Source organism: Tachyglossus aculeatus, chromosome 16 (assembly GCF_015852505.1).
Source record: "Tachyglossus aculeatus isolate mTacAcu1 chromosome 16, mTacAcu1.pri, whole genome shotgun sequence".
Lineage (NCBI taxonomy): Eukaryota > Metazoa > Chordata > Mammalia > Monotremata > Tachyglossidae > Tachyglossus > Tachyglossus aculeatus.
Window position 1 is genome coordinate 19,693,770 of NC_052081.1, and position 15,765 is coordinate 19,709,534.

At 40.2% G+C, this 15,765-nt stretch overlaps 1 protein-coding gene across 5 annotated transcripts in view; it reads right to left on the reverse strand.

The window, feature by feature from the left end:
• The window catches only part of KCNT2 (potassium sodium-activated channel subfamily T member 2), a 368,421-nt gene that overhangs the window by 55,601 nt on the left and 297,055 nt on the right, over positions 1 to 15,765 (reverse strand). For 3 of the 5 annotated variants that reach the window (XM_038757815.1, XM_038757814.1, XM_038757818.1), the window contains 3 exons: positions 12,898 to 13,070; positions 5,511 to 5,582; positions 278 to 412 (listed from right to left, as the gene is read on the reverse strand). In XM_038757815.1, the coding sequence (XP_038613743.1) occupies positions 278 to 412; positions 5,511 to 5,582; positions 12,898 to 13,070 (380 nt within the window). The remainder of the gene's footprint in view (positions 1 to 277; positions 413 to 5,510; positions 5,583 to 12,897; positions 13,071 to 15,765) is intronic. The other 2 variants (XM_038757817.1, XM_038757816.1) reach the window with 1 other exon arrangement.

Consider the following 15,765-nt stretch of genomic DNA (forward strand, 5'->3'; position numbering starts at 1 on the left):
AAGTGTGGATCTTGTCTGTCTGGGGCAAACCCATGAATCGTGCTTTTGTTGAGCCCTAGGCATAATTAGGCCCAAACAGGCATTACTTTTCAAGAAAATAATATAAAATAATGTGGTTGGCCCACTCACACTTGGCCAGCAAGTATCCATCCACTTTTCACCTGAGATTGCTGGGCGTCTTATTTAAAAACATTAAAAAAAAAAGGGATAGAAACACAAAGAGCAAGAAGTGACGATTTCCATTCGGCACGGTGGGGTTGATCCATCAGATGCTTACCTGAAGAGTGTCTGCACGTTCACAATCGTTTTGGCATCAGCCATGTAGTCCTCTTCAGCGCTCATGGTGCTTTCTTTATCCACGACCACCATGTTGGCAGCAAAGGTCACTCCACACTTGAGCAAGTCATCTAGGCTTGTGTAAGAAGGAACAGATGGATAGTCACTATTTCAAGCGCTTAGTACAGTGCTCTGCACACAGTAAGCACTCGATAAATACGATTGAATGAATTTAAAGTGCTGTGATACGAACCTATTTCTCTGGCAGCTTATAACGGTAAGATTTGTTTCTTAGTCAATTGGCCCTTCGAATATGGGAACCGTGGGTTTAATACACAAGTCAGATTGAGAGAAATCATAACATTCAGCTCCATGGATGATAAATCAAGTGTAATTACTACAGAATCACAACTGAAACGTTATTCTATCCTCCATCTCACTAGTGTTCCAGTTTTCAAACATGTAGGGGAGTGGGCTTATTGATGAATCCTTATTAGCACACATAAATATTAACATTCTCTCAGTTCCATAAACATATACCAGCAGATACATTTCAGAGCTGCAACACTGAGTCAACATAAACTAATGGAATGATTTTCACTCATCAGATGATTTGCTCATTAAGAGCAAGTCATTATCAAATGGTAGTCATATCCACGTTTCAAGCAGAAAGTTCAAAAAATGGTGAATGCTAATTTTTGAAATCAGATTGATTCCTGGTCTTCCCTCCCAACTGCAGGCCTACCAGCTAAAGGCCATCAGGTCATTATGACATTAATCAGGGAATTCTCAGCTGCCCAGTTTGGCATCTGGATGATTCAACAATGCCAGAAATCCCTTACGATGTTTCGAGTTAAGGAGAATAGCACTTACACCACTTCCAAGTGTACACCCTGTTTCAGTTTTAACTTTACAACACGAGCCTCCTTTATGGCACACTCTCAGTGGCATGGGTGGCTGAGGTGATGGATGCACTGGAAGTACGGGGAAACAATTTCAGCGGGCATGTTGATGGGGTTGTGGGTTGCAGTGGAAGAGACATTTTAAAGAGGATGGGGTGGATAGGGTGGAGAGGACAGGGGTGGGAAGGGTGGGGGGCAGTTACCTGATTTCTAGGCAGAGTCAATAGGAAAGGGTGACATGTTCATTTTACTTCTATGAAGTAAACCTCAGCTATTGTACCTTGGATCCTCTCTGATTCAATACCAATAATAGTAACATAGCCATATTACCCACCTATAATTGATGGAGTGCACAATTCTCTGCTATCCAAACTCGATTCCGGAACATATCACCCATTTATAAGATAGTTACTATGCGGAATTTGGTACCCATTTACAGAATTTCAACTTAAGTCAGTTTTCAGGAGGGCTTCCAGTATTACAGCCCTCTAACTTTGACTGCATTGCAGGGTTATTGGACGGCTTACTGGACAGGCCAGTCTAATCCATTTCTTGTGAATGGACAGCAGAAGTGGATAGGCAACCATATGTAGGTTACACTTTAGAAACTGCAAATTACTACAAACTGTGTAACAGTGGGAAACCTAATTCACTGTTATAAAATAGGATGATACCCTCCACAAATGAACTCTATGTGGCAACAACATTGAAGATAAAATGGACAGATCATAATTTCTTTGGCTTTTTCTAAATACAAAGCAGTTACAGGGGATAAAAGTTATGTTGAGTGGCCATTTCAAAGGATAGTCGATACTAATTAAATATTCAGGTGATTAAAGGCTTGGGATAAGTGAATGAGTTGATATTTTGATGAGTTTTATCAACTAATTTAAAGCACTTGAAATGAGAGCTGTTTTCTAAATTAACTCTTTGAAACATCCACTGTTTGAACTCATTCCTGCATGTGTGACATTAGCTTGTCCAAATGCCACTGTAGAAAATCAAGAAAAAGCTATTGGCCTTTTCCCTGATCTCCTCTCCCTTCTGTGTCATCTATGCACTTTTTTCTGAACCCTATGGGCATTTGGATTCACCTTAACCCCCGTTCCCTCAGCACTTATGTACATATATGTATTTCTTTTTACATATATTAATGTTGGTAGCCCACTCTAGATTGTAATCTCGTTGTGGGCAGGCAACATGTCTACCAACTCTGTTGTACTGTATTCTCCAAAGTATATTCTGCAAGTGCTCTATAGACTGTGAGTCTGTTGTGGGCAGGGATGGTCTCCCTTTATTGCTGTATTGTACTTTCCAAGTGCTTAGTACAGTGCTCTGCACACAGTAAGTGCTCAATAATACAATTGAATGAATGAATGAAGTGCTTAGTACAGTGGTCTGCAAACAGTAACTAAATACCACTGATCGATTGATTGGTTTATTGATTGAATCTAGAGGTCCTGTGTTCCAATCTTGGCTCTGCCACTTGCCTGCTATTTGACATTGGGCAACTCTTTTAATTTCTGTGTGCTGTGTTTCAGTTTCCTCAGCAGTAAAATGAGTATTAAATGCCTATTCTCCCTGCTCCTTTGACTGTGAGCCTCATGTGGGACAGAGACTCTGCCTGGCATTTACCCCTGTGCTTAGTACAGTGCTTTCAGACATAGTAAGCACTTAACAAATATCGCAGTTACCATTATTATCAGGGGTGTGTGGACAGAATATTTCCCTCTGATTTAAGGCAGAGGGGCACTCTGCAGACTAAGTCCATTCTCCCCAGGAGAGGGCTAGAACAAGGCAATGTTCTGTGTCAGAGATTTTATGGCTAAAGCAGTGTAAATAAAATATTATTCTAAATGAATCACCTCCGCAGTGAGGGGCCAGGACCATAATATAGCAGCCTTCCAAACCATATTTCCCCCAGATGGCTGACTATTCCACTTTGCTCAGAAAAGGAGATTTATTCTATAAATGCAAAGATGCAAGGAAACCCAAAGTAAACCCAAAGTGAGAATGGTTTCTTTGTCCTGGAAACTCCAACCAGTCTGCTTGGTCCTTTAAAATGTTTGCTTCTTACTCTCAAAGCACATCCACAAATTCCTTTCTGTAGGCTACTTCAACAAAAAGGCAGGACAATGCCTCAAAAATCACTCTAAAAAATAGGTGTTTCAATAATTATGATCATTTTTATTTGCATGCCTGTCACTCCAAGAGTCTTTGGTTCTAATCATTCACAGCTGATTTCTGTGTGCATGACTATTCTAGCAAAGAGTTCTCTGGGGGTGGGGGAGGGGGTATACAAGAAATAATTGCCTACTTATCTTCTCATCTTGGTTGAGATGAGGTCAGATTTCATGAGACATCACTGCCTATTTGTTCACCCGAAAGCAAATGGCTTTTCTCCTCTCCCTGAAATGTAGCAGCTCCACCACATAGCTGAAGGTGAGAGAACCCATGACCAGCCTGTAGGGTGCTCCTTCTTGTCACGTGCTGGGGCACTCTCACTTTTCAAATGTACACGTGAAGCTGTCACGCTCACATATACAGTGAACAGTGCTACAGGGAACAAGCAGCCCACCCATGTGAGCCCACTGTTGGGTAGGGACTGTCTCTATATGGTGCCAATTTCTACTTCCCAAGCACTTAGTACAGTGCTCTGCACACGGTAAGCGCTCAATAAATACGATTGATTGATTGATTGTGCACTGGAAACAATTACGTTCCAATTTGGTTTTGTCAGTTTATAAAGCAGGCGCTCACAGCCCAGTGCTTACATTCCCGGATCAATAATGAATTCGAAAGTCGAACACGATTCTCTCCTCAGGCTATTTTTTTAAGTTACATCTGTAACTCTGAGCAAGGACAAGGAGGGTTTGTCCACTGGAAGTCTCCAGGATTATTTCTTTTCGTTACAGTTTCGAAACAGCTGATAGAGCAGAAATAGACCGTGCATTTGGTGACATCAATACAACAATGATTAAAAATGTAGCTTTGGTCTGTTGAACTCTAAATTCATTCTGAATTCTGTACTCCAGATTTTATAAATTCACTCCTTAGTCATCACATCACAAACAAATGAAAGATCACTGATGGTGGTGTTTTACTATTGCATGCAGAATTTTCCACACAACTGAGGGACACGCAGTTTGATTTAAACCATTGAAGAACAATTAAGAGAATAAGCAATTTGCTTTCGAAAACCATCTGACTTCAGTTGAGATTCCTTTTACCCGGGTGAACATTAAAATGTGTAATTTACCTGCTTTTTAAATACAAGTTCATCTCCCCAGCAGTATATTCTAGTGCTAAACCCGGCACACTGAGCAAAGTTGGCTGTCTTCTCTCTCTAGAAAGTAGAAGTTGTTTCCCTCTGGGGCACTGGGGTCGGAGCACTTGAATTGACCCGGACTCCAAGGTGTCTATTGGCCTGGGCCCTGGGTGGGACAGGGGCTAGAGAGGAGAAGAGGAGGAGGGAGTGGGAGAAACGGGAGGGCACAGGGCCCAAGCGGCTGGGATCACAGGACAATTGAGGGAGAAAACATAGCAGAGAGGACTCTGGACAGGGAGGCCAGTTGCAGAAGGAGCAGGAGGAGTGAGGCAGGCCTGCTGTAGGAGCACTGACAGGTGTGGTGCTAGGGAAAGAGAAAGGAGCAGGGTTTGTGGGGAGGGTCAGGGCCAAGATACGGGCAACATGTACCGAATGGAAATTCTACTGCATTTCTCTGATTAGAAATGGGTAGACTGGATATTAAAATGAGTGAATTGGGATATTAAAATGGGTGGATCGGAATATTAGAATGCATTCCTAAGGAAATGATCTTTCTTGTGTAGTTTCTGACCGACTCAACTAGAAAAACTCAAAATTATAAGTTAACGGCACTATACTCTCTAGTGTAAAGCAGATATCTGGAACTTTTGTGAAAGCCCAAATGCTTAGTTCAATTGTATTGTAACTTCAAGCCTTTAAAGCTTTTCCTGACACCATAAGGTCACGTATAGCCAATCCCGCTATTATTCCTCCAGAAATCCCGAGGATTAAGCTCAGTGAAATACACAATATTAAATCAATTTTGGAAACTGATTCATTTCAGCGTTCCCAGAAGCACGAATAAAGTCAAACATGGCATGCAATTGTCTTTTGATGATTGGATCCTGGGCAAAGATTTTCAGTCCAAGAATACAATACATGAACACTAACCATGCAAAAGGCATCACCTTTAAAATACTGAACACACACCACACCACACCACACACCAATCATGCAGTGAAGAAGCAAGCACACAATAACCACAGGACAGATAATGTTTAGGTGCTAAGGATTATGTCACCTACTTGTCAATAGTGCCCACCATGTAGTAAACCATTGGAAACCAACAGATTGCATCCAGAAAATGCATATCTGGCCTACGTAGCAGATGGGTTACAAAATGAAAGACAGTATCACAACAGTGGCAGCACTCTAGTGAAAGTATGTGAACTGGCTTAGTTTGGAACATCACTGACGAAATTACTTTTTAAAAAGAAGGAAGTGGCTTTTACTTCTGAGTTCCAAACAGAATATCACTTGTGTTCACAATGAAGAAGGAACATAATCAAAAGTATTAGGGATTGTAAAGAAGTCATTTTAAACAGTTCTAAATCAGAAACAATATGGCACAAACCATAAAACACTTAACTGAAATACCATTGATGTATAATAAAACATTCTTTTTTAATGGCATTTTGATAATAAAAGATATTTTGAAATGGCCCTGTGGGGATAGATTTGCCCTCTGCATTAATCTTGGGAAATTTTTTCATAAAATACAGCAGACATAGGATTAGGTCTATCAAAAATGTATCTGAAAGGAAATCATTTATTTATTAAACTTACCTGACATCAAATTATATATATACATATACGCATAGATATTTATTATATATATATATGTGATTTACCTTGCCTAAATCATTAGTATAACCCTTTATGTCAATAACAAAATAAATATCAATTACCTAATAATATTGTATGAGAACATTTGAAAAGAGAACACTCCTCTTTGGGACCAAAAGACAAACTGAAACCTTAGAAAAAGAGAAAATATGACGTCTCAATGGCATATTCATAATATAGTTTTCATAAAATCTTACGGATTACTCATTTCTTCAATTCATTGCAACTGTTGATCTCTTGCTAGATATTAAGAAAGTATTAAGGAAATCTAAACCTCATCTCTTCCTCTCTGTCTCCATCCACGTCAAAATTATTATCTGTAAAGAATACTGGGAGCCAGAGGGCCTGGGTTCTAATTAGGGATCTGCTCCCTGCCTGGCGTGTTACCTTGAGTGTGTCGCTTTACTTCTCTGGGCTTCAAGTTTCTAGCTGCAAAATGGGGATTCAGTACCTGTTCTCTCTCCTACTTGATTGTGGGATAGGAAAAGTATTCCACCTAGCTGACTTGTAACCACTCCAGTGCTAAGTAAATTGTCTAGTACATAGTAAGGGATTAACAAATACCATAGGGAAAAAAACCAGTGTTTGACACACAGTAAATGCTTAACCAGTACCACAAACAACCAGAGATATGCTTTTTCAACAGCAGAGGGCACGAGAAAGTTATTCAATTTCATTGTCATTTCCAACTGACAAAACTGAAGGAGACCAGAAAAAAATTTTCTCTTCTGCATGTACCTCCTTTGCTCCAGTTTACAAACTGATAATTGCTGGAATGAACCCATTTAAATGGATCCACACTTGAAAGATGGAGAATATTGCGAGGGTTTCTCAATCTAAGATTGACTCACACCCCTGAGCTATCATACCTGGGAACCAAATGTTGCTCTCTCTTCCCCATTGTCCTTTGCTGCCAAACCGCCTTGCCTGAACAGGACAGAAAAGAACTCCAGCTGCAGCAGCCCACGGCCTGTGACATCTTGAGTCACTAGACCTCTGAGGTCTGAGGTTTGTTGCTTTGTCCATAATTCCCCTGCATCATTCCGAGGCTCTGCTCCTAGCCTGCCATGCCTAAGCAGAACTGGGAAGTTTTCCAGCCATGACATTATACTTCCAATCGATCAATCATATTTCTTGAGCGCTTACTGTGTGCAGAGCATGGTATTAAATGTCCAGGGCAGTTCACTAAAAAAGAGTTTGTAGACACACCCAAAGTTGTCCCCAGTTCTTCCCCACTTGTATTCATAGATTTTGAAGCCCTGGAGGGACAGGATCCCTGCATAATTTCCATCTGCATACTCTTTCCCGGAGCTTAGTATAGTGCTCTGCACATTATTAATGTTACTACCACTATTTTTCCGACAACATTATCTCCACCCACCTCCATAAGTTATAGCTATATAGAAAGGTTCGATTGGGGCTGCTGTGACTATTTGAGTTTGAACAGCCCTGCATGCATGGGAAGGAACCAGAAAAAAACCCCCACAGTGTTCTTGGGTTTTTATTGTCTTTACTCTTGTCCCTCTGTTTGTATGTTCTGGCATCCATATTCATGCTTACTGGAGGTGTCCATTACTAGTCTCCCAACCTCCTCATAGATTGTCAGCCCTCTGAGTCTCGTTCACACTTGACTGCATTCTTCCCTAGTGTTAGTATATGCACACACCCACACAAACACACAGTTGACTTTGAAAAAAAAAACCCACTGACTCTGAACTTCACTATGCGTGATAATGATGATATGATGATGACGATGGTATTTGTTAAGCGCTTACTATGTGTCAAGCACTGTTCTAAGCACTGGGGTAGATGCAAGCTAATCGAGTTGGACACAGTCCCTGTCCCACGTGGGGCTCACAATCTTAGTCCCCATTTTACAGATGAGGTAACTGAGGCAGAGAGAAGTTAAGTGACTTGCACAAGGTCACACAGCAGACAAGTGGTGGAACAGGGATTAGAACCCAGGTATTTCGGGCTCCCAGTCCCATGCTCTATCTTCTAGGCCATGCTGAAAAGGCTAATGCCTTTTAGACTGTGAGCCCACTCTTTTAGACTGTGAGCCCACTGTTGGGTAGGAACTGTCTCTATATGTTGCAAACTTGTACTTCCCAAGTGCTTAGTACAGTGCTCTGCACACAGTAAGCGCTCAATAAATACGATTGATTGATTGATTGATTGATGCAGGATTCACAGTCTCGGTCACATTGGGCACACAAAATGATTGTCAATTGTTTTGTTTTGCTTACTGATTGCAGCAACTGGCCCAGTTTTCTCTTTGCCCTCCTTGTCTCTCTTTTCTAGTGAATCTTTTGCTCAGAGAGAGAACACTCCCTTCTTGATGGCAGAATGGTCTGCGGTTCTGTCCTCTGCAATAGAAGAAGCAGCGTGGCTCAGTGGAAAGAGCCCGGGCTTTGGAGTCAGAGGTCGTGGGTTCAAATCCCAGCTCCGCCACTTGTCAGCTGTGTGACCTTGGGCAAGTCACTTAACTTCTCTGTGCCTCAGTTACCTCATCTGGAAAAGGGGGATTAAGACTGTGAGCCCTATGTGGGACAACCTGATCACCTTGTAACCTCCCCAGAGTTTAGAACAGTGCTTTGTACATAGTAAGTGCTTAATAAATGCCATCATTATTATTGTTATTAGATGCCTGGTTTTCAGCTGGGATTCAGCCTTGTCTGAGGTTGGTTTAACTGTGTCCTTCGAATGCTTTCTCCGTTTTCCCTGCTTTTGGTTTCCCAATTTCAGCTCCCCATTCAGCAGCTGTTTGGGTATCCTGCTGTTATTCACTCTCTTCATATATCCCACCAAGTATAGCTGTGCTAGGGCAAGCATTGCTTGAATCCTAGGAGACTGACTATGTTCCAGAACTTGGTTATTCTTGATTTTGTCTTGCCATTTGCTTAACAGCACACAGTAGGAAGCAGCGTGGCATAGTGGAAAGAGCCCGGGCTTGGGAGTCAAAGGTCATGGGTTCTAATCCCGGCTCCGCCACCTGTCTGCTGTGTGACCTTGGGCAAGCCACTTAACTTCTCTGAGCCTCAGTTATCTCATCTGTAAAATGGGGATGAAGACTGTGAGCCCCACGTGGGACAACCTCATTACCTTGTATCCTCCCCAGCACTTAGAACAGTGCTTGGAACATACTAAGTGCTTAAGAAATACCATTATTATTATTATTATTATGAATGAATGGGCGCATCACTTACAAACTGCCATGTCATAACACGTGCCTTTTATACTATAGTGAATGTAAGAATCACATTATTGATTCTGACAAAGACCTATTTAAAGTGATATAGTAAGACCAGAATATAGAAAAGAAAATCCTTTTTTCAGGAAGGAAAATTTGGGGCATTCCTTCCACAATTTTGGATTCCTAAATCCCCCCAAACAACCTTAAACTGGGATATGTTCCCACCAGATTGGTAAATCCATTCAGTGAGGAAGAAAGAGAAAACTAAGCTAAAGTAGATTGCATTATCTCAGTAGAGAGGAAAGGATGTTCCTAATCTTTATCGCGAAATGGTGATAAAACTGAAATCAAATGTAGACTTAGAGACTCCCTCCTAAATCCAATCTCAGAAATCCATCAGTAATATGCATAATTACCCGGTGGGCGCATTGAATTATTAAAAGTCAATTCAATTTAAAATTGTATGTAGAATGGTATCTTTGTGCTAGAACTACCAACACCAAACTAGCACATTACATAAATGAAAATACGATGAAATATGATTCTTATTCTTTCGTGGAAATTTCACACCAAAAAGTATTAAAAACTAATTTATTGGCCTAAATTTTCTATCTTTATTAGAGGTCTTTTTTTTTTTTTGTATAGTACTGAACAAGAATTGAAGGAGCTAACTCATAACATTCAGTCTTAGAAGAGTTATTGCAAGCTAATTTACAGTTTCATTTGAGATTTTCCCTTCAGTATTTTAATTCTGTAAAACTTTCCTAAAAGAAATGTTTGCTATATTTTAAGAATAATCTCACTTTTATGCTGTTTTTCTTTTCTATACACCATTTATACACAATATCAGGCAATAGAAATGCATTTCAGACACTCTTACCCTATCCCTGGATAGTTATAACCACTCTGGCTCCTCACAACTCCAAAATAATAATTTCAGGCTGAGAATTATTTTCAGATGGTTTTGTAAATTTTAAGACAAATCGGTCTTTGCAAAAGTGGATAATGAGCCATTATTAAATGGAGCAAAAGGATGAATACTAACATTCTTGAGACAAAAGCACCATTTCCTTGTGATAATGGGAAACAGATTGCAAAATATCAGTGAGAGTGGAGTAACAGATGCTTCGTTGTAAGAAAACAGATTGCTTAATGTTTTCTGGAACCGACACAACTCATTCTTGACCTTTGTTCCTTAACTAGAGGAAAAGTGGACAAGTGATGAAAGTTACCCATAGACATCTTTTATAAAAGGGTGGAAAAGAAAGCTGGAAAGTGTATTCTTTTTATGAAAATCCACATTAATTCCTTTTTCATTTATACTCAGTTCTCTAATAATCTAAAGGGAAAAGTGAACATTTTGACATAGATGCTTCATAATACTACCTTACTGCAAAATTCAAGCCAGTGAAATTTCAATGAACACTTTTTTACAGAAACTTAGGCTCAATATCTGAAATTTGTAGCTTCCGAAATGAGCGAACATATTAGGAAACGTATCCTTCCAAGTGGCGGTGATTTATTATCTAAGAGATGGTAAGTGAATGCTAGAACTAGCAGAGTCTAGAGATGGTAAGTCAAGGGGTCAGAACAGCAGAATGAATTCAGTGGGACATATATTGATAGAGATCCCTGGGGGCTAGACCAATCAAGGAGCCATGGCTTCTGCAGATAATTGTGGTACTAGCTGGAAAACAGCATGGCCTAGTGGCACACAATCTGAAGCGGGAGTCAAGGGATGTGGGTTCTAGTCCCGGCTCCACTGTTTACCTAAAGTTTGAGCTTCACTTATCTTCTGTGCTTCTGTTTCTTCCTCTGTAAATAGGGTTTAAATGTCTCCTCTTTATACAGGAACTGTGTCTGATCTGATGGTATTGCACTTACTACGATGCTTGGTATGTTTAACAAATGTTACAACAGTAAGCACTCAAAAATACGATTGAATGAATGAACTATCTTTAGTATTAATCATAGCAAAAACATTTATTTGAGTAAACACTGGATACAATGCATCTATCAAGCCCCTCCAATTTTCCAGGTTATCATGTCCCATCTGATCTCCATACCCAACCTCAAAGCAAAAAAATCCACACCCTCAACTATGCCTTCCCCACTAAACTCAACTTCCTCACTCCCTTGTCCTTCTGTTGATCTTTTACCACTAACCCACAATCCTGGATCTCCTCCACAGACCACTTCCTTCACTCTTTTGTTCAAACTGTGGAGGCCTGCTAGAGGAAATCTACACATCAGAGTGACCTCTTCCATTTCAAACTCCTCCTCACCTGCTTCAACTTTGCCCTTTTTTCTGCCCAGGGAGACTACTTTTTGATCCTTATTGACTTCTGTGTCCATCGCTTGTGCCAGCTGTTTCAAATCTTTAGCTCTCTCCTCAAAACCCAATCCCCCTGCCTCTATTATCTCTTACCCCTAAGGGCCTTCCCTTGAGGAGACACCTGAATGAGATGCTAGTGTGTAATGGCCATGGTCTAACGTCCTGTTTCCAGTAAAATAATAATGATGATGATAATAACGATGATAATAACTGGTATTTGTTAAGTGCTTACTAAGTGGCAAGCATTGTATTAAGCGCTGGGGTAGATATGAGACCATTAGGTCCCAAGGGTACTCACAGTCTAAGTAGGAGGGAGAACAGATATGGAATCCCCATTCTGCAGATGAGGGAACTGAGGCACAAAGAAATGAAGTGACTCACCCTTGGTCACACAGCAGGCAAAAAATGGGCAGGATTAGAACCCAGGTCTAATGCCTTTTACTGTCCAACAGCAAAAGACATTTCTTCAGACACCTTGAGTTGTTAGCTTGTATTTTAGTTTTTTTCTATCATATTTTTAAGTACTTACCATGTATCAGGCACTGTACTAAGCAGTGGGGTAGAGACAATCAGGTTTGACACAGTCCCTGTCCTACATAGGGATCACACTCAAAATCCTCACTTTACAGATGAGGTAAATGGGGTAGAGGTTTTTTTGGGTGTCTATTCTGGGGTGCTGAGGCAGTGCGGATGTGGCTTTTGTGGGAGCTATTTTATAGGGACCCCAGTCAGTTGCTGATGAAGGGCGATTGTGGCTGATTGTAATAAAAGGTTTCCATCCTTTTCCCAGGAGCTCTACAACTTTCCCTCTTTTGTCCTTCAGCATTTTTAAGGATTGGTTTGTGTCTCATTTATCATCCTATGTAGATGATACATAGAAAACATCCTAAGTAATCCACAATTTTATCCTGCTTGCCAAAAAACACAGATTGGGTGGGAGAAGTGGATTTCATTTTGGAACTTGGGTAATTTTGCATTGCTTATTTTAATCTGAGTAATGTAAGTATAATTTTTAGCATTTTTAGCATAATTTTTATTTCACAAGGTATATTTGAATACACTTTTTAACAAGGGATTAAAAGTGAGTTCCTTCCTGATTAACACAATCCATTCACCTCCCCATCTTTATCCCTAACAATGTGCCATAAGGTTTCTGATTTTCACATATTCCAAGAAAAATAATAATTTCATAACAATAAAGCACATAATACAGCTTTCAAAATATTTCCAATTCAAATATATTTTGAAACGTACTTACGGGTTATCCAATAGTAAAACTATAGGATTAAGTTCTTTCTTTGGTCTGTAATATGCCCTGAGAGGAACAATAAAGTTATACAATCCATTTCCAGCTGTCTCAGCTGCAACTATAATCAGTTTATTTTTGAATCCATAGGCTTTTGCATCCTCATAATAATTATGTTGGCAGCTCTAGAAACAATATAGAAAATAACGTTTTGGAATCTTTCCTCCAGCTTGCCATCCATATTTTCAGGGAAAACAACTGGTATCCCTGGGCATGACAGTGCACATTATTTAAGAAAGCCCATAATGCCAATGAAATAAAAAGGTCCAATATCCAGAATTTGGTAAATAATGGGGTCTGTATAAACAATCTCTACCCAGAAAAATCCCCCTTTAAGGAGACGACATGCAGTACTGTATTGGTGATTTTTCAGTTCAGTTCCCTTCGATTCCGGAGTTTCTGTTGCTTTTTTTTTTCTTTTCTCTTGCCATTGAACTATTCATTTTTAGAAAACTTTGAAGGATCTGCTTATGGTACAGCAACCACGAGATGGTGCACAACACTGCATTTCCTAGCATATTCCCACAGGCCCTATCATTGCCGCTACACTAGACATCAGAAACAGCCCTACTGATCCTAGCAGATTCTTTGTCATTGTTTTTGTCACCACGGCCCCATCTGGGCAGCTGCGGAGTGAGCTGAGAAAATGCCCATGAGTCCAAATGGAAATTGTATCATTTTCATTCCATTTAAATAAAACAATTTTTCATTTGCCAAAAGACAAAATGATTACAAAATGGGTTGGGGTTTTTTTCCCCTAAATGCTATTTTATTTCTCACATATATCCTATATATATCCTATCAACATCCCCATAGTTCATTATTTTAATGAAAAGGTAATATATATGCATATATATGTATTAGGCAAAATACTAATAATTTAATACTACTAATAATACATAATACTATGTATTAGTATATATAGTATATATATACATACTGAAACATGCAGATATTCTTTCAATACCTAGACATTTTGGTAAACTTTAGTCTGATTTATTGGAATGTAAAAATAAGTGGCCCCAAAATGTATAATAACCAAATAGCTGACTTTTGTCACTTTTGAATGGTTTTTATTTTCTTTATGGAGTGTATTAAATTGTTTAAATTTAGCTTCCATACCCAAGCTACCTTCGCTTGATGACCAAATTGATGTCCTTAATACTACCCTCTCTACTTAACTCTCTCAACTCTCCTACCCTTTCATCAATCTCATACCACTAAGCTATAGATGTGGATCACCTCCACAGTATGCATCCTTCCCTCCTGTGCAGGAGCCATAGAGCGCTCCTGATGGAAATCGAGATATCAAGCCAACCTTGTCCACTTCAAGTTCAACCTTGCCTGCTTTAACTTTTCCCTCTCCTCCACCTCCATCATTATTTCTCCATCCTTATTGACTCAAATGCTCACTACCCTTTCCAGTGTTTTCAGATGTTTAACTCCCTAAACTCTCATCCCTCCACCTCCTCCATCTCTTGCCCCTAATGACATGGCCACCCACTTTATTGAGTTGAAAACATCAAGCATGAGCTACCTACAGTCTCCCCTGCTCCTCTCCAGCCCTTCCCTCCTCCTGCTCTTCTTTGACTCTCCCATCTTTCCCAACTGTATCTCAAGAGACCTCCCACCTCCTCTCAAAATCTACCCTCTCTACCTGAGCCTCCAATCCATCCCTTCATACCTTATCAAAGCACTTGCCCCCCTTCTCCACTCCATGACTGCCACTTTCAACTGTTCAATGGCTTCTTTCCCACGGATTTCCAAATGATCATGTATCCCCAGCCTAAAAAATCTCTCCCTTCACCCCACGATCCCTACAGTTATCAACCCATCTCAATCTTACCATTCGTCTCAAAATTCATTAAGCCCATTATCTATATGCACTGCCTCCTCTTCTTTTACTCCAATTCTCTTCTTGCCCCCCTCCCCTCAGACTTTGGCACTCTTCACTCCACCAAAACTGCCCTCTCAAAGGTAACCAATGATCTTCTTCTTGCCAAATTCAATGGCCTCTTCTTCATGTTATTCCTTTATAACTTCTCAGCTACCTTCAACACTGTGGACCACCCACTTCTCCTGAAAACATTACCCAAGCTTAACTTCCCTGACACTGTCCTCTTCTGGTCTTCCATCTATCTCTGTGATTGCTTACTATATTCCAGCCCACACACTTTGGTCCTGTAATACCACTGTATCTTGATCTCATCTATCTCACCTCCTACCTCTTGCCCACATCCTGTCCCTTGCCTGGAACTCCCCCTCCCCCTTCATATCCAACAGACAATCACTCTCTCCACCTTTAAAGCCTTATTAAAATCACACTACCTCCTAAAGGCCTTCCCCAACTAAGCCCTCATTTCCTTTTCCCCCAATCCCTTCTGCGTTGCCCTAGCATTTTGATTTGTACGTTTTATTCACCCCACCCTCAACCCCATAGCACTTACGTACATACCCATAATTTATTCTGTCTCCCCCTCTAGACTGTAAATTCACTATGGGCAGGGAACGTGTCTGAAACTCTGTTATATGGTACTCTCTCAAGCACTTAGTACAGTACTCTGCACACAGTAAATTCTCGATAAATGTGATTGTTTGTAATAATATTTTAATTGCAATAGGGGGCTGATTGCTCTCCAGCTCTCAAGGCTTACTCTTGAGATTCAAAATTTATTTTTGAGTAGCATCATTTTGATTTAGGAGCATATCCTGTACAAGAAAAATCCTCATTTTTGACTTAGTCTCATTTTGGGGCTTATGAAATTAGTATATCAGAGGGAAACAACAATTAACATTTAGTACAGGACTTAATTATTAGAA